This window comes from Aquarana catesbeiana, linkage group LG05, assembly GCF_042186555.1.
Source record: "Aquarana catesbeiana isolate 2022-GZ linkage group LG05, ASM4218655v1, whole genome shotgun sequence".
Classification (NCBI taxonomy): domain Eukaryota; kingdom Metazoa; phylum Chordata; class Amphibia; order Anura; family Ranidae; genus Aquarana; species Aquarana catesbeiana.
The window spans coordinates 595,297,559-595,318,306 of NC_133328.1; the positions used below are offsets into that span (position 1 = coordinate 595,297,559).

Consider the following 20,748-nt stretch of genomic DNA (forward strand, 5'->3'; position numbering starts at 1 on the left):
ATTAGGCTGCTTCATGCTGCATTTGCATTCCTATTGAAGTTTATGCAGTAATAATACAAAATGTGTGTAGACAAGCCCTAAATAATCAATTGTTCTGTATCAAGGAGCAGCATAGTGCCACTCTTTTAATTTTTTTTTGGCAGTGATGGGGCTGGGCTATCTTTGGACAAGTTTGGTAATGTGCAGGAAGTGGGCCACCTTGGTCAAAATAATTAAACATATAATACAAATATTAAAAGAGTAAGTATTGATAGTCAATCTGTTAATAATTTTCACTTGCTGGCTTTAGCAAAACTCACAAAACATGTCAATAAATGATCTGTTACCATAGACAAAATATTCAAATGTAATTATGATTAAGGATTAAAGATAAAACTAGTGCATAATATTAAATCTTCTAAACTATATAATACTAGTCAATATGTTTGAATGTAGCATACACTACACATTTGAAACAAAGGTAACAAAAGTAATAATTGAGAAAGGGCAGAAACATTATTTTTAGGTTTATATAAACTTAAAAAAAAATATTTAATGCAAGGAATGCATGTCCGGACATGACAGAAGTACTTCTGATCATTTACGTTCAAAGTTTTTATTAAAGATTTTAGCTACCAAAACATTGGAACATCCATTATAAAAAGGTAATTCTGATAATTTAAAGCTGAAGTGTTATCTGCCTTCCCTGGTTCCTCCCTCTCATTTTCCAACACCCTCTCCTTCCCCAATCAGAATTAATTTTTAAAATAAAAACTTTTCTTTTTCATTAGATACCCTAATTAGGAACAAGTGATGTAATTTTTGGATATCAGTGATTCTCTTTGCAATGCAGGTAAATGTAGGCTTGTGAGAGGAGCCGGCAGGGTGCTATACATAGCTTTCTGAAAACATTACAACACCCTGTGTTAGTACTCCTCTCAAGTGCCCTCAGCCCTGATGCCAACAGTGGGCTGGTTCTTGGGTGGAGTTATGGAATTATTAAAATGCCTTGATAGGTAGATGTCCATCTGAAGAAGTGGGCAATCCTGGACAGGCTGCAAGTACCACCCACATCTGATGCTATGCCTGTTTGATTGAATGAATTGAGATCTGATGAATAAAAGGGGTGGGCCAGGGACAGTAAAGTGTGGAATAGACTCCCTCAAGAGGTGGTTCTGGCCAGCTCAGTAGATTTCTTTAAAAAAGGCCTGGATTCCTTCCTAAATGTACATAATATAACTGGATACTAACATTTACAGGTAAAGTTGATCCAGGGAATATCGAATTGCCTTTCAGGGATCAGGAAATAATTTTTTCCCCTACTGAAGCAAATTGGATCATGCTTTGCTGGGGTTTTTTGCCTTCCTCTGGATCAAATGTAGGTATAGAATTGTGTATATGGGATTGTATAATTTTTTCCCCTTTTATTGATTGAATTAGATGGACTTGTGTCTTTTTTCAATCTGACTAACCATATAACTATGCCAAGTGGAGGAGGAAGGGACTATATTTTGCTGGCTAGAAATGAGACAGGTTCTATATGATTTGCTGTAGTTTGTAATGCCCACCATGAGGAACTCAGTATGGCCAATCATCTCCTTTTATTTCCCTCCAATGACAAATCATCCCCTATATTCCTCCTATGCAAGCATCCTTTTTATAAAGCAAGTTTGTAGGTTCTTCACTGCTTATTTTTTAACTAGCAAAAGCACAATCATTTACTTGAAATAAAAAAAAAATATTTTATAGCACTCACACATCTCTGAAAAAGTAACACCTCCATAAACCACATTCAAATGTCATTGTGACTGTGCTATATACCTCTGCAACATAAGCAGTCATTTATTTTAGCTGTCAACCAAATGCTATTTGAAATGTTTAATTACCCTCAAAGCACGGCATATATGATAAAACCTTTACTCCTTTCACATCAAAGATATGTTCATTAAATGACAAGAAATACTATGTAAGGACAAGTTAGAACTTTATATTCTGTGTATTGCTTGACTTTGTTTAATATTCATTTGCCCACAAAATACAATATACCACCACACGGCAATTCTAAAGTTCAGCAAAAAAAATAGAACTTTGCACTAGATTACCGTATTTATCGGCGTATAACACACACTTTTTCCCCCTTAAAATCAGGGGAAAATCACGGGTGCGTGTTATACGCCGATCCCCTGCGATCCCCCGCTGTCAGATCTAAAAAATCGCCGACCGCGATTTGAAAATGTCGCCGCCGGCACCGAAATACACAGTGCCGGTCCTTGGCTCTTCTCGGCCACTTTCGGCTTCACTCGAGCGCCGCCCGAACCTAGCCGAGTGTACTCGGCTAGGTTTGGATAGCTCCGCTCACCGTCACGCCCATCCCGAGTGGAGCCGAAAGTGAACGAGAGCCGTCGAGAAGAGCCGAGGAATGGCTCTGTGTATTTCGGCGCCGGCGGCGCCATTTTCAAATCGCGGTCGGCGATTTTGAAGCTCAGCGAGCTGCAAGGCTGCACTGGGGCAAGGCTGGACTGGGGCAAGGCTGGACTGGGGCAAGGCTGGACTGGGGCAAAGCTGCACTGGGGCAAGGCTGCACTGGGGGAAGGCTGCAATGGACACTGGGGAAGGCTGCACTGACAAGGCTGCACTGACATGGCTGCACTGACATGGCTGCACTGGCAAGGCTGCACTGGGGAAGGCTGCACTGACAAGGCTGCACTGACAAGGCTGCACTGACATGGCTGCACTGACATGGCTGCACTGACATGGCTGCACTGGCAAGGCTGCACTGGGGCAAGGCTGCACTGAGAAGACTGCAATGATGGGCATTTAAATGTAAGTTTTTTTCCCTTCAACTTCCCTCCTAAAAGTTTTTTTTTCCTTAAAATTCCCTCCTAAATTGGGGTGCGTGTTATACGCTGGTGCGTGTTATACGCCGATAAATACGTTACTTCATTCAGTATAACAGAATGGTCTCTCTTTGCTATATGTCTTTCATCAGCAAAAAGTGGATTTGCCAATCCCACCACACACACTATAATTCAAGTGAGAAGATGGGGAAAAAGTCACCATTGACATATTATTTAACAGAGAAATTAAAGTGCATGGTCACTTTTACAAAAAAATGTTCCCAGATCCTCTTTCAATGTCCTTTATTAATACTAGCTCAGACCGCTCCGCCTCTCCTTCACCAGTTTGTACTTACCTTCTCCAACAGCTATGGTTTTCTGCATTGTCTGTTGTAAAAAGCTAGAGTCAGATAGACTTGGAAAGTGCTTAGACTTGAATGGCACATACTGCACTTGTACTACATGAGCGTGTATTCAAGTGTGTGGGACATATGGGCAGGAGAGGGCAGATTTTCACAGCAGCCATTGGAGATTGTAATGGCGGACCTGTGTCGGAAGACGGGGGCACTGCTAGTAAAAGTGATAGTAAAAGTCACTAATATACTTAGGACTTGGTTCAAAGCTTTCCATTATTGCTCTTACTTGAATGTGCAAAATTTTAATACATAGTTGTAGTACATTTTATGTGTGTACACATGTATGTATTGTATATATTATATTATATGAATACATATATTGTGTATATGTATTGTGATGGATTCACATACAGACATTCTGGGACATGCAAGTCCATTTAACACATCAAAAGGATGTTAATGTTATGCAAGGCCACATTGATATTTGGGAATAGATTGTTTATCTAATTAGGTATTTCAAAGGGAACTTGTTGTTAACTAAAGAAGTGACTAACCAAACCAGGTATACTCTACATATCAAAGGGACAGTAGTGACTCTGTGCTATATTAATTTTAATAAAAGACCACCTCAGCCCTAGAGGGCCAACCTAATTAGTAGTAAAAGAATGCAAACTAGGAAATTTCAGGAGGTTTTTCTGACTGCAGCTGTCTACAGGTAAGAGGCTTTATCTGTTTCCCAGAAGGACAAAAGCAGATCAGGCCTAAAAAAGCTGACCAATCAAATTGCTTGTCCTTGTCACCCATGGGGGAAAAGATATATATTAGGGAAGGTTATTTTTGGCTAAAATGTGACAGGAGAAACTGGTTTCTCTGAAGATGTCTAAATATTCAAGTATGCTATCATATATTGTCTTTACCTCCGATGGCTTTTCTGAAGTCTCAATAAATGCATCTCTCTGGAAGAACTGGGTTGCTGCTGGAATAACTCGCGTTATAGTAATAATTAATTAAAAATCATCCGACTACTGCATCACTACAATAGTAAGATTCCACTGAAACTTCCTTGACATTTGATCTTTACAGAAATTACTAAAATAAGTATATACCTGTGGTGGGCAGTGACGTCGCTATGGGGGGGCTGGGAATGCGACCCACACCCAAGTGACATCCACCAGAGGGTGACACTAGGCCTGGACTGACACTGAACGTCTCGACTCCCCCTTTCCCTTCCCGGATCTCTGCTATCCCCTCAACTCCACGCGATGTGCGGGGAGAGTTGGGGGGGGGTGAGTGAGGCAGAGCCACTGACAGACAGGGTGCCGGGGTCTGACCATCCCTCTCACAATCGCAGCCTGCAGGAACCAGATTATAGCCACCTCCTCCTCGGCTCTGATGTACACGTACATGTTGTAATATGTTGGCCAATTTATGTATAATATTGTATTGGAGTGCTGACCAGAAATTCAGTTGCATTGTCCAACTGAATTTTAACATAGCAAGGGAACAAGCTGAAGACTCTTTGATGTGTTAATCATATGCAAGTCTATTTGAACATCTCAAAGGGTATTCAGGTGGTATGTTAATCTAATCTTGTTGATGTTGATATGCGGGAGTGCAAATTGGGGTGGTTTATGACTACAGCTGTTCACGGCTGGGGGTTGTTGTCTGTTTGAAAGACTAAAGCTAATCAAAGTCCAATCAGATTGCTCAGCCATTCAATATTTAGTGAATATAACACGGCATTCAGTCTATAGGTTTAGTGAGTGAGGCTTGTATGTGTATGAGTGAGCTTGTCTGTGTAGGGGAGGCTTATCTGTGCATGGCTGGGAAGACTGAATAATATGGGTCTCTGAAATATATCTCCTCTGTCGGATTTCTTTGTCATCTGTGGACTTTGGACTTTGTTCTGTGTTGGAAGTCAATAAAGTGCATCTCTCTGGAAGAATTGGGTTGCTGCGGAAGAGTACTTACATCATCATCATTATAATAACCACTAATTAATTATCTATACACCCAATATAATATTAATATACCCGATCACTACACTGGTGCCGTTCATGTGACCAGAAGAGCATTTTCGGACTTAGTAACGGAAGTCGGTGGTGACAACAATCCTGTGAGGTGGACAGAAGTCTGATGAAGAACCAAGAGCTGTGCTGTGACTCTAATGTCTGGAATGTCTGGTTGTGACATAAGAGAGTCTGATCTACAAATTTAAACAAGTTGGGAACCCCAGAAGTATTCTCTGGAGACCGGAAACAACAACAAAAAAAGGACTGTGTCGTGTACCAGAAGACCTGAAGTGGAAGCCAAAGGAGTAACTAATGCGGTGAGTAAAATATTTTCTTTTTTTTTAATTATTAGTAATATAGTCAAAATGCTTACTCAGTGTGAAGCTAGTGTCAGTTCTGATAAAGTTAACAGATGGGTATTAAAATGTATTAAGCGCCATGGCGGTCCTTATGAAATTCCAGAAAAATGTAAGCAGACGTGGACGATGATGAAGGAATTTTTAGAGAAAAATGTTTTTGATAGCAAAATTTCAGAAAGTAAAAGAAAAGGTTGTATTATACAGGGCTTGTTATCTTGCTGTCTAACAATGGAAAGTTCTTTGAATTATAAGGTTGAGGAAATTACCCAGTTACAGAAGGCAGTTGATAATAGCAACAATGTTTGTGAGAGGTTACAAAACCAATCAGACACAGAGACAGTAAATTTAAAATTGCATGCGGTTACGATTGGAGAAGCTTTACTTGAGAAATCTAAACATTGTGATGAATTATCAGAGGAAAATGAGAGATTAAAATTAAGAATTATGGAATTAGAGAAGAGATCTCAGGAATGCAGATATGCATCAAATCTTGGATTCAGCAATCTGCAGCAAACAGAAACTCATATTAAATCTGATAATTCATTACCAGCTGCCCCCACTGTGACTACCACAGTTTATAACAATAATAATAATACAGGTGAAGTTCAGCTTGTAATGAAGCCATTGAAACCAAAATTATTAGACGCAATTCTTAAAGAAATAGGAATGGTTCCATACCATGATTTAAACAGATTTTTAAAATGGTTTTGTGACGTGCAGCAGGTCAGAGATATGTACAATCTCAACCCATCTGACTTAGAAAGAGTTTTGCAACATTCTGTAGGAAGTGGTCTTTGGATGAGAATTAAACAAATCTGTATTCAGCCTCTGAGGACAAGGGACATATTACTGGAATTATTATGTGTTTTGTATGGAGTACGTTCTGATGTTACTATTCATGGGAGGATCCAACAAATGCAAAATGAATCTCCCTATGAATTGTCACACAGGATAGCAACTATTATGGAATTATTGGTCGGTAATAATCTTGCATTTGAGCGTGGGGGCTCGATACATATGAGTATGTTTCTAGATGCATTGCATGAAGATATCAAACAAAATATCTTATTAGTTACCCCAAATCCTCATGATTTAAAAGACATATTGTTGAGAGCAGACCATTTATGGAGAAAGTCAAATGAGCAGGCTGTCAAAGTTGATTTAGCCACATTGTTTAGGACAAATACTGAGCATAAAGATCAGAAGATAATATCCTATGATAACACCCAGAGAGGACACTCCGGGTCAAACATAGGTGATATTAATATGAAAAACAGAGCTGACCAAAATAATAATAAGAAAAGGTCCAAGACTTGGATACCGTTTTCTCATTTAAAACAGAAATATGACCACCTGAAAATTGAATATGACAAGATGAGAGAGGAGCGTGATAAATTATTACAGCAGTTGAAGGGGGTACAGGGTGTCATGAATGTACAAGATGTACATTCTCCAGATCTGTTTTTGAATGCAGATGACACTTGTCTAGCAGTGGGGGTGAATTAGCTCCAAACTGTAAACGTGTAAATAGTGTATTGTTTTAACTTCAAACAATGTTTAAGGACCTCGCTAATGAGTTTTGTTGGAGAGTTTTTTTGTCTTTCAGATATTGACATTTAAATGACGGTGAATAGCAGAAGCACAGTCTGAAATTGCTGGCTAGTGTGGGAGAATTATGGGAGAAATGCTGAATAGACAATATATCACTATACAAGGAATTATAAAGCATTCATGGACTCTCTCGAAATTCATCAAGCAATGGACCTTTTTTTTTTCTTTTTTCTTCAACACCCTAATTTTTTTTAATTTTTCTCCCTTTTCCTGATATATTTTGCTTTTCGTTTTTTTATTTTCTTTATGTTTTATTTCTTGAACTTTACCTTAAAACCAAAGAGAAGCATTTTAAACCTAAAATGATTTTCATAACATCTGTACATATTACATAATGTGTATTGATCAATATATTTGACAACTAAGGTGAGATGCTGCACAATGGCTTGGCATAGAATACATTTTAGTATGTTGGGTGGTTTTCCTAAATTTATAAGAGGGGTGAGTGAAATTCATCACTCTAGTCATGATTTGAACTTTGTTGATTCAGTTGTTTATAATATGCTAAAGGCTATGACATATATGGATGAAAAAGACCTTTCTACCTTTCATGGTGAAGATACTGGCAAGAATTTCCACTGCCGCTTTGTCTGGACAGAAGATCTGATAAACACTGTTTGTGAAGCTGACTCTATCTGAACCATCGTGTGGGGGTATATCTATATGTTGGTATACCATTCAAGTATAATTGTGGACTGAATGATCCAAGTAACTGCTTTATTGAAGACAATGAGGGGTCGGCCTACAGCAAATTACAAAAAAAGCAAATTGTGGCTGGCAATCAACAAATTCTGATACTTGACAGGTACACATCCCAGTCATCATTGTTCAAATAGGAAATGGAAAGAAGCAGATGTGAATTGTAAAATGCTTGCAAGATGGACTCATGAATGTCAAATGCAAGAAAATAGTTTAAAGCACAGTTTTTACTGCCATATCCAAACCTTTTTGACCTTGAAAGTGAGTGCTGGTACATTGATAGTTCTTCTTACTATAAAGATGAAAGTAGAGTGTTTGCGTAAAAGCATCTTTAAAAATGAAAAGCTTGAGCCTGGAGATGAGAGAATCCTGGACTTGTGGATTGGAGTTCCCAGAGCATACCAAGTTTTCTTTCAGTGAGATGGTGAGAGATGTGATGAAGTCAGACCGAAGAATGGACTGTGACATCAGCTCGTCTTTGCGCAATATTCAAGATCTTGATGTGATATAATAAGGCCTAACAGCTATATGGGCCACTGATGTTTACCCAATCCTTTTCCAGTCATGGTCTAAAAGTTATATTATCTAATAACTGTTTCATGGGGATATTTTAGAGGCTGGCGAAGAGAGATGTAACCAGTTTCAACTTCATATTTTATATGAGCCATTGTAAAGCATCCAGTACCTTAAATCATGATGATATTTTTTGTTGTTTGATTTATGGGTCAGTTCTAGTAGTTAGAACCGACCCAAGTGGGGGTATATGTTGTAATATGTTGGCCAATTTATGTATAATATTGTATTGGAGTGCTGACCAGAAATTCAGTTGCATTGTCCAACTGAATTTTAACATAGCAAGGGAACAAGCTGAAGACTCTTTGATGTGTTAATCATATGCAAGTCTATTTGAACATCTCAAAGGGTATTCAGGTGGTATGTTAATCTAATCTTGTTGATGTTGATATGCGGGAGTGCAAATTGGGGTGGTTTATGACTACAGCTGTTCACGGCTGGGGGTTGTTGTCTGTTTGAAAGACTAAAGCTAATCAAAGTCCAATCAGATTGCTCAGCCATTCAATATTTAGTGAATATAACACGGCATTCAGTCTATAGGTTTAGTAAGTGAGGCTTGTGTGTGTAAGTTAGGCTTGTCTGTATGGGGGAAGTGAGGCTTATCTGTGTATGCACACTCGGACCTAAGACATGGGGTTCTGAATTATATCTCCTCTGTCGGATTTCTTTGTCATCTGTGGACTTTGGACTTTGTTCTGTGTTGGAAGTCAATAAAGTGCATCTCTCTGGAAGAATTGGGTTGCTGCGGAAGAGTACTTACATCATCATCATTATAATCACCCAATATAATATTAATATACCAGATCACTACAGTACAACAGGCCGGAAGGAGGAGCAGGGGAGGAGGCGGAAGAGGGACACCTGCCCTACAAGGTCTGTAATAACAACAGAAGTCTTACATGGTGATTGGGAAGGAGAGGGGGGTTCTGAGGGGCCTGGGCAGGTAACATTTGTGCTGCCAGGAGTGATTTTAGGGAGGGGTGGGGATTAGAGGATATATGCTAGGGGTGCTTTGTTTTGGGTTAAAGAGGACTTGTGCTAGAAGGAGGGGGGCATATTTGAAGTCTGACCCCCCACCCCCAGCACAATTCCTCTCCCCTCCCAAAGCAAATCAAAGATCCCATCCCAGCTCCATCCTCCCCCCGATCCCATCCCAGCTCCATCCATTTCCCCCTATCCTGTCCCAGCTCCATCCACAACCCCCGACCCTATCCCGGCTCTATCTACCACTCTGATCCCATTCCAGCTCCATCCATCCCCCCGATCCCATCCCGACTCCATGATTCCCCTGATCCCATTCCGACTCCATCCATCACCCTGATCCCATTCTGACTCCATCCACCACTCCGACCCCAGCCACCACCCCAATCCCATCCCAGCTCCATCCACTGTGGCAGGCTAGGGGGAGAGAGAGGGGTCAATTCACTAGCCTGTTCAGTGCCCGGGGGCCCTCAATAATTACAGACAGAATGTCATTTAGCTGCCATCTACAACACTGGGACCCACAATAACTTATCATATGACATGCCCAGCCAGCTAAAGTGATAGGTAATAAGTGATTTAGTAGAAGAAAGGATCAGCAAGGGTCCACAGGGTTTTTCCAAAAAGTTGAAAGATCTCTTACCTATAATGATATTTATACGTGCTCATTACCATGGCTCAATATTTTGGCAGGATGTCATGTAGGTCATCTGACCCAGGACAGAAGTTAGCCATAAGTACGATTTTTGCAAGGATTTAAGTTTAAAGTAGAATTCAGAAACCCAAATGATGACTGCAAGATTTTAAACACAAAACATTCCCTAATGGCCAACGGACATGGCACATCAATCAAAATGATTTTTCAACTTTACAGAAAAGTTATCTTCGAAGATTGTAGAAAGTTCAAACAATCAATTAGAATAAAGGGAAATGACAATATTTATAAAATCTCCACCTATGATCAGAAATATTAAACAATCACCCTAGAATTTAGTGATTTACATAAACAAATGGCATGATATTAGTTACTCATGGTTATACAGTCAGAAGATGGCAAAGTTCAAATTATTTTAGTCCACACAATGTGATTAACTGATTGTATGACTGACTGCAAAAAGGACAAATATGCACGCATATATTACGATTAATAGGAACATTTCACCAGCTTTTGGAATCAATTTGCTTATTCCTTATTATCAATTCACTGAACCTTGACCATGTATGACCATTCTTAATTCTTTATTATGTTGTGTGTCATAAAGATCAGATACTGATATTATTGAGACAAAACAGAGATGGATGATCTGAATTGGTCAAATGTGGGTTAAACATTGTTCTAATGTGCATCCTATGTGTCCCCTGGAGGTGAAGTGGGTATTTTAAAGTATCACAAAGTTTCGCCTGTTGGTTAATAAAGAAAAAAAATAATAATTTAAAAGGATAGAAATTTTTACTCCCAATTTCAAAGTTGTTATAAAAAGTGTCTTACTCTAGTAGCAAACAGAAAGGAAATGAAGGTAAAGACAGTCAAGAGCAACAGCTCCTGAGGGACAAACAGTGCAGCTGCAAAAAACACGGGGTTCACTCCTCTTCTTTGCCATCCTTCTTGAATTGAATGTATGTCTATATTTTATTTATTATTGCCAATTGTTATTTTTTGAATATCTGACTTTATATAGATAGGAGCAATACTATCCCTATGTTTAGTATATTGACTATATGAGGATAATATACTATACTAATACAATTTTTGCTTACTTTAATTTTCTAAATGTACTATCAAATCCAGCCAGGGGATTGTATTGATCCTATGGTGGATATGCTTTCATTATCCTTTTGCAACATTTTGCTTCTAATTTATATATTGATGTTGCTTGTACAGTTTCAAAGGACTGTTCTTGTTCAAAGTCGTTGTAAACCCTTACTTATACCGAGTGAAGTGACTGGCCTCAGGTGATACACAGAGATAAAACAAATGCTCCTACATAAGTGGTACTTGTTTATTTACAACTGTCCCTCACCTACAGCCATTCAAGGTGCAGAATTTACATAGGATCTCTTAGCACTGAAAAGCAGGGGGTGGGGAGCTGAAGTTACATCAGTGAGGAAGGCTCTAAGAGCTGATTGGAGGGAAGGGGCACACAACACACAGGAACAGAGCTAAGGCTGTCATTCAGCTGGAGCTCCTTCCCCTGTCACCCTTTTTCTCTTGTTGTCAGGAAAATTTGTAAGAAGTGACTCATGCTTACAGCAGAGGAACAAGGCAGCATACAGAAATGGCACTTAGTGCTCTGGATGTAAAGCACACACTATAGAGGGATATACTTTTCTCATATTTTATGTCTGAGGTTTACAACCACTTTAAATTGACTATATGGGTTGGATTGTGATATTATATATTTAATAAACTATTAAATGAAATTGAAATGAAATTAAATTCAAAAGAAAATAACGAGGGTGCACCGACCTAGTGCATTACCGATATAAAAGCATAAACAAAGGCTTCTTATCAGTCGAATTGCATCCCTTGGCACCTGCAGACAGGACCTGATGATGGGAGGTATCAGATGGTACCCCAGACAGCTGAAGGGCTGATGCGTTTCAGGGGCGTACCTTTTTCTTCAGAGCCTAGGCAGTCTGTGGCTCCTCTCTCCTGTGTGCCCCAATATATGCATCCATATGTCCATGCCCCAGGTGACCACAGTGGACACATGGATTCAGCTGTCTGGGGTACCATCTGATACCTCCCGTCATCAGGTCCTGTCTGCAGGTGCCAAGGGGTGCAGTTCGACTGATAAGAAAAGCCTTTATTTACGCTCGTTTGTGAGTAGTACCATTGCTTTTATATTCTTAATAAAACTTTTATATCGGTAATGCACTAGGTCAGTGCGCCCTCCTTTTTTTCTTTTTTCTTTTTAGTTGTACGAATACCCATTGTTCTGAGGAGGGCTGCAAGATTATAGACTTTGCCTTAAACCAAAGAATGGATCACACCACCCGTGTATAGCAAAACACTGCAGCACAGGAGATTATTGTTTTGGAAATTTGAATAGTGCAGACTTCTTTTGCAGCTCTTCTCTGTTCATACACACAATGAAAAAAAAAAGAAATAAATGAGGAACAAAAAAAGATACTGTAAATGAATACAGATGTGAATAATACCTAAATGAAGGAAAACAAAAAAAATAGGCTTATATTCACATCCTATAATGAATTTAGGTTTGCCTCAGCAAGATCACTTGGTATTTTTCATGCCAGTTTCTTTTTTAACTAGACAAATCACAGTATGAAGATGTATAATTGTTATGATGATTGCTGCTTCTTCTCAGTGTGGGAGTCCATGACACATATCCTGATCCTGTCTTATAGAAAGCCATCTCCTCTGACAGGAGCAAAGGTCTGAAATCACAGGCATAAAACACTTTAATTAACTGAAAAATGAAATAGATAAACTTGCCTTGTCCTAAAGTTCGTAGGGTGAGGGTGCCCATCATATAATGATAGATAATCATATTCTTCTTCAAGAGCAAATGACTGAAAGGCAATCTGGATCCTATTTTGTTCTTCTCCTACTATTACCCATGTGCAATTTGCACCATTTGGATAGCCATATGGGAAGCCTGGGCTCTCTATAGTTCCATTCAATCCTTTTAACGTTCCACCACAAGTATATATAAATCCTAAAATGAGAAAATAAAATAAAAACAATTAATTTGACAGCAACATTTAAAGACCTTTTATATGAATGGCATGAAAATAATTATAAGAATGTAAAACATCACCATCTAAGCAGGATGACCGTTTTCAATGTATGGCACACCCACTTAGTGCTAACAACCATATCGTTTTCAAGGGCCTACTTAAATTAATTATCCTTTTACATTATATAGCCAAATGTTTGTGAACATTGACACCTGACTATCACACCGACACACTCCACATTATTAAACTAAGGTATCATTTTTGACACTGTGCTCCTAACCTTGTGGTAGCAGTTAGCAAGCCTCTAACCAGGAAAGCCTTTTTAAGTTAATAAATATACCATAGTGAGGTTTCCATTGGTGTAACAAAGAGGAAAAGAAAGAAGCATTCTGAAATCAATGGAGTTGGCTGTTTACTTTGCAAGGGAAGTTGCATCTTTGCAGGTGAATTTGCCTTGAGCTAAAGCTGGGTACACATGAATCAAAAATTGGCTGGTTCAGCAGGAACCGGCTGAATTTGTGTACAGTTGTCTGTTCAACAGAAACTGGTCGATAGACTGGCTTTAGTCCAACAGTCCTGCTGGAAAACTAGCATTCTATATACACTGGCAGCCAATGGCTGCAGTGCTGATCTGTGTATTCTGATAGAGGGAGAATATCCATGCTGTCAAAATACAATAGTGCAGCAGAGGAAATCCCTGTATCCAAATCCCCTGTGTGGATGCAGGGATCTGTCAGTTTTTTTTTTGCTTGTTTTTTTATTCAACAGGCTGTTTGGGTGGGAAGAAACTGTATACCTTGCTTGAATGAATGAAACTCTGCTTACTTCCAATATCCTTTCATGTGCAAACAAAAATGTTGTTTTTTCTATTTTCCTTGCATGTGATTGGGCATTGCAAAATGAAATGTCACCACATTCACTAAGCTCTGGGGCATATTCCCTGGCAAAGTGGACAACCTCTTTGACTTTATTAAATCAACCCCAATGTCAACTCTGGGCTCCAGAGTCAAAGGTTTGCTAGTGAATGTTATCTTTGCAAACCCCTGTAGGTACACCATTAAACCTTATGTTTTCAAAAATACTCACAGTTTTCTTAACCACTTAATGACCGCCCACTGCAGATTTACTGTGGCAAGGCGGCTGCTCTGCGACAGATCACGTACCTAGTAGGTGATCTGACACTTCCGGGGCTGGGGTGCGTGCTGCCGGGAAACTGCTCCCACTGTTGGTACCGCGGACTCGCAGATTGTTGTTCTGTCAGAAGGGAAGGCATTTATCCTGTGTTTCTGCAAAGCAGGAACACAGATCTTTGCTTTCCCCTAGCAAAGCACCTTCCCCTAATCAAAGCACCTCCCCCACAGTGAGTAAACACAACCTAGGCACACAGTTGCCAGTGTCATTAGTACAGTGACCATGCATATTTTTTAGCACTGATCACTTTACTACATGGGTCCCCAAAAAGTGTCAAACGTTCAGTTTTCAGGCATTTTCATGCACATGCTCCTTCTAGGCAGAAAAAAACACCCACAAAACTCAAGTTTTTGAGAGGAGCTAGTGCCCCAATGAGCTCAAAAGAGCTCCAAAGAGTTAAAAAAAAAACCTCAAGGAAAATACTTTAAGAAAATACTATCTAGGAGGGTTTGTGGAAAAAAAAACACTTATGCTCAAAGGAGCTTGAAGAAGCTCAATAAAAACATGCACAAGCTGAAATAAAAGCTCAAATGCCTGTAAAAGCAGCTTTTTTTATGCTGCAGTGTACATGAGCCCTTAAAGTGAGAGAAGACAGTACATAGAGCTAATCTGAAACGTAAAGCTGCACTCCTTTAAGAATTAAAGGGTTGATTTACTAAAGACAAATAGTCTGTTTATTTTCCATTATGCTGTGGTGAAAATGTAACAATAGTTAATCACATGCAAAGAAAGTAAAAAAAAAAAAAACAGTAGTTGTACTTGCACATGACTGGATGAGAGATGTCAGCAGAGCTTAACATAATTTACTAAGCTAAGGGAAAATTCCCTTGCAAAGTTAAAATTTCCTTTCAACCTTAAGAACCTAATTGCCTTTGGTTGCGTAAATTAGTCTTTAAAAAGAAATAAATACATTTTTGGAAATTTAGACTGCAGAGTTCTAATGCTGCATAAACAATTAACAAGTAACAACCGAGGGATTGATTTACTAAAGTCAAATAAGCTGTTAACTTTGCAAGGGGATTTTCCCTTAGCTTAGTGACTGGTGAAAATTCAATTTGCAAACAATACCAAATCATGAAAACCACATTATGGTTTATTCATTAACACAGGTTTTTTACTGTATATTTTGAAAATACAGATGGGCCTCCAAGAACTGTAGTGGTGGAAAGTAGAGGTTTCGCCCATAACACTAAATCTGGCTACAAATGTTGTAATAGGATTGTACAATCTATTACCTTTTGTATCTAGTCCCCCTTAAAACTAAACATTACAGAGAGAGTTGTGTGAATTAATACTTTTAAAAAATCCACATTTTTGGAAAGTCAGTCCACAGGCTCCTAATGCTATATAAACAAATTCCTTCAAATTCTAAGAATTAACCCAATACTGTCTTCCGGGCAATGAACATTGTGTTCAAGTCTGTTCTAGAATCTCTAAGGTAAAGATGTCTGAGATTGAAATATAACTATTTTTGTCTTATCACATCTGGGGTATTTTATGACTAAGACTGGCCATACATGGTCGAATTTCGAAAGAATTTTCTTTGAAAATCAGAAAAATTTTGCGTTTTGTGATCTGATGGTGCCACCATTGATTTCAAAATTCGTCCAACCAAGCCTTCAATTTCACCTCCTGTTGTTACAGAAAATCATTTTTGTGGTTGGGAATCTTCTTTTCTTTCCGGGAATGTTCTTTTCTTGCAAATGCGCATTTTTTTTTCGATTACAAGTCTCGCACGATTCTCCCATCATTGATTAGAAAATCGTTAGTTTTTAAAAAAATTTCCAACATGTCTGATTACTCAAATTCGATGGCCACACGGAAATCGGCTGTTGCTGCAGCCCACTAATGGTGCGAAATACGAATTCTTAGATAAGATTTTCAAAAGAAAATTCTTTCAAGATTCGACCCATGTATGGCTTGCCTTAGATTTGACAGGTCAAACGTGATTGTACATCAGTGACATCTGTTGCTACTTTTGACAAATATCGAGTGAGAGCAATAGAGGTGTGAATGATTTACAGCTAATTAATCAGTTATATGATGCCTGTTGTACATCTATATCCTCCACCTTTACAGATCAGTAGTTGTTTCAAGACGTCCCCCAACCTCCTGACATGAGCTGCTATTGCATTACATATGCTATAATAAAATCAACTTTTTTCAATCGTAGTCTTACAGAGTGAAAAAAAAAAAATCCTAGGCAAATAATTTTCTAAAAGCATGCCAAGTCAGAAAAATGATTTATGTTTTGAAAAAGCTTTTCAGCTTACTGAATAATTTGAAAGAAAAATGGTTTACTAATGGAATGTTCTTTCAATCCAGTAGTAAATAGTTCCCCAAATCTTTCTAGCTGTTGTAATTATTTTTCAAGCTGCAGTTCCTACTTCCATTTGATGTAAATGTTTCCAGTTTTCTTCTTTATTTTTTGCACTTCTAGAACTAGCACAAGTTTTCTATATACATATACTGCATTTTAAATGAAAGTATACAGTATGTAAACCCAATCACTACACTCTCATATAATCTTGAAGATGTTAAAGTACGTGAAGACATAATTTTCAATATTTTAAAATCTACCCTTTTTCTTAAAAAATTGCAATCCTTCCTTGAAAATCATTGGCCAGACACTTCCTGTATAGGGTGACAAAGCTCTGTTCCCGCTGTATTGTTACTCTATCAAATAGGCTTCCAATGGAGACTGCAAGTGGTTGTTTTAAGCCTCATTATACTGGTATGGTCCACTTTTTTGCCATCAGGAAACCCACCATGAGAAATACAATGCAGCCATTGCTGGAGTGCACATAGACTAATAATCAAGTTAATCAAGCCAATCAAGCTAATAATTCACAGTGCTTTAGCAAAGTAAATGTTCATTCATTTAGGGTTTACATCTTTTTAAAGTGGACTTCATTCATTAACCAGGCTTGAATGCATACACCTTTTATTTACAGCCTGACTTGGAAATAAAAAAAAAAAATATCCCTTGTAATGGTGCTACACCTACACTGTAGGGGCTAATTGCACATTTGGGTCTATGGCAGAGGTCCCCAACCCCTGGGCCACAGACCTGTACCGGTCCATGGCCTGTTAGGCCGCACAGTGAGTGGGCAGGGTCGCACCACAGGAGGTGAGAAGCGGCCAGCAAGGAAAGCTTGATCAGTATTTACAGCTGCCTCCATTACTGCCTGAGCTCTGCCTCCTGTGAGATCATCAGGAACCATACTATAAACTCTACATGTGGAGCATCAAGGTTGTGAGTCTACTGTTGACAACAAGGCAACAATGCTTGTTTTTGTGTAATATACTTTTCAGGAAGATGTATATGTTATGTGCACTTTTGTTGCCAACCAACACCACAGCTGCAGAACTTTCAAGTCTTTGAATGATTATGTATCAGGACAACTGAACTGGTGATTTTGTGTTAACTATTAGATAATCACCTGAATGACCGCAACATACAGGGATATGTAATGTAATACTGACACATAATCACACACATAGGTTGGACTTGATGGACTTGTGTCTTTTTTCAACCTCACCTACTATGTAACTATGTAACTATGTAACTATGTGTCAGTTTTCGCACAGACGACTGGACAGCTTTCGGATTTCACTGCTCGGGTCACTTCTGAATGTGAGTCTATGCACTGTATCCTCCATAGAGCAATGATGGCTAGCTGAAAAATGTCACCTGAACTGAACAATGTTTTGCAGGTTGTGATTAAAATTTTTAACCACATTAAAATGCTGCCTTTAATCACTTGCCTCCTGCTCACCATCCAATGACGGAGGAGTGGCTCTCGTTCTGGGAGGACGTCAAATGACGGCGCCCCAGAACGGCCATTCCCACGCCAATAATTGTTAACGGCACATCAAACACAGAAGCAAGCACACATTTTGCCATGTGAAAAAACGAGGGGCAAATGCTGCAAAACACACAGTAAAAACACACAATCCACAAAACATCAAAATCTCCCATTCACCACATGTAACCAACAGGCTGCCCTATGTGTGTCACAGGAAAAACGAGCTCCAAAATGTGTGCTCTCACTATACTAGACCTGAAAGTGAAATTGGTGCGATAACACAAGAACAACGAGGCTCCATTCACATCTGTGCGTTTCTTTGCATTTCAGAAATGCGCTGCACCAAAAATCGCAGAAAAAAACGCATCAAGCTCGGCTCTAAAAAAAAATAGTCCTGAAGCTACTTTGGGGCTATTGCTGTTTGTAGAGCACCCCATTCACATGGATGGGCTGCCCTATGTGTGATGAGTGAAAATGCTCAAATGCCCCCCCATAAAAAAAAGACGTGTGGGAATGTGAATTCCCGCTATGCAGAGATGTGAACAGGGCTTGACAGCTGAGTGTTTCTGTCCACTCCCTTCTATGCACTTGTATAAAGATGGCCATACACTATGCAATCCGATTGTGTATTGTGTATTTAGTGAGAAGGGTGAGCACTGATTGATTGCACTTCATCTAAAAAACTTGCACCTGGGAATGGGAGGGTGGATGATCCAGGGCATGTGCTAATGAGGTCAGCTGGTCAACTCCTTTCTGTCATGACCTAAAGTATGTGATTAAGAAAGACATTACTAATGGAAACATCTGGATTCATGGATTAATACAAGAAAAGTAGGTGACTCTAGATTTAATAGAAAGTGTTGATATTTTTGCGAAAAAAGGACATGAATGCTATATTGGTGTATAGGGGAGCTGGAATTTAGAAAAAAGAGTGTACAAAGGCAAACTTACCCTTTAAATACCCTCAGCCTTCTACTGGAAGCCAAAGATAGAAGGGTTAAAAAAGGGCCAAGATGGTCCCCTATTACTGCCATAGTACCTAAAGCCTACTTGCCAACACCTGCAGAAATCACTGCCATGTTCTTTACACCCATAGGTTGGCAACTTCAATGTTTGTTTCAGGAGGTATCTCCAGTGCTATGGGTCATTTATAAAGATAGCCTCTTGTTTTGTTATTCCCCTCTTATGAGAGTTTGTACTTAGTTTTTTCCTGTTTTCTGGCAAGAACTATTGCTGTGTCAACAACATTTCTTTTCCCTGCCATTGCATCTCTATGTGCTGAGATTTTGTAATTGAAAATGTCTGTTTGCAATTTTTGAATGTTTTATAAAATGTTTTTGGAAAAAAAGAGGATCAACTGCTTGAGATTGCAAATGACAGTGGCCTAAAAGTATCTTTGAGACAACTTCAAATCTCCGGATGTTCTGGAGTTATGTCAAGACAGAATATTCTGAAATTACTGCTAAAGCATAGAAAAGCCTGCTTCCATTTACAACATCCTATCCTTGTGAAGCAGGGTTTACTGCAGTGACAGCAACACACTTTGCGTGTCAAGGTGTCCCATCACCCTCAGATGGGACCATCTAATTGCAGGAAAACAAGCTCAGGGCTCCCACTGATTCTGTATTATGATGACTTGAATTATTTCATTATTTATTACAATGTAATAGTAGAAATAAAGTGCACGATAAAGTTAATGAGTTTGAATCATCCCAAAACCATATCACCCCCCCCCCCCCCAACGCCAGTCCTTTTTTTTCGGTGGCTGTATTCATTTTCATTTTTCATGCAAATACATTTTTTAGCAAGTACAGACAATGCCTGCTAATGCATATCACTTCCTGTGAGCCGAACTGTAAGCACAAGCAAGGTTATCCTCCTTTTTCCCACTCCCATATAATGGAGATGAAGAGAGGAAGACATTTTTAAATGTCCAGCCTGGGCGGCAAAAGTGGCTTCTGCCATAGATACAGTACAGTGAGTGAGTGATGTCACCCTAGGACAGGAAGTGTGACTGGAAAAAGCCTGAAAAAAAGAAAACAAATGCAGCCACCAATTCTGAGAACTGTTAGGCTCCATGTACACGGAACGCTGGGGCAAACTCCTCTGAACGAACTTGAAACCGGCGTTTAGAAACGCCCATTGTACCGCGTTTGCATGCCGCGTTTAGCCGCGTTTTACCGTGTTTGCGTCCAGAAGCGTTTATTAAGATAACCTCAATAAGACCCTCAAAAAACATTGTTATTTAACTATTTCAGCCATTTTGACCAGAGTGAGTAGCAGCAGAAGAAAGAGCAGCTGTATACTTGTATTTGCCTCTATTTCTGTGCTTTTTTTTGCAATAGATCCCATAATGAGCATATGTGAGGAAATACTGCTGACGTTGCTCTTGATGAAGCTAGAACGACGTAGAAAATTGCGTGTGAGGTCCAGAGTAAGAGTTTGTCGCTAATGGACCCATCCATTGATTGTGCAGCGAATGTCGGTAGGATATTTTTCCAACATGTACGTACAGCTGCGTACCTACCCCAACAAATTGTTTAATTTCACACGCATGTCCATTGCCACATTTGACCTTCTACTAGAAAAAGTACAACCCAGTCTGACACGCATGGACACCAACATGAGGAAGAGTGTGT

At 39.2% G+C, this 20,748-nt stretch overlaps 1 protein-coding gene across 1 annotated transcript in view; it reads right to left on the reverse strand.

The window, feature by feature from the left end:
• CSMD3 (CUB and Sushi multiple domains 3) overlaps window positions 1-20,748 on the reverse strand; it is a 1,635,173-nt gene that overhangs the window by 1,414,180 nt on the left and 200,245 nt on the right. Inside the window, exon 2 of the mRNA XM_073632169.1 lies at window positions 12,865-13,087. Within this exon, the coding sequence (XP_073488270.1) occupies window positions 12,865-13,087 (223 nt within the window). The remainder of the gene's footprint in view (window positions 1-12,864; window positions 13,088-20,748) is intronic.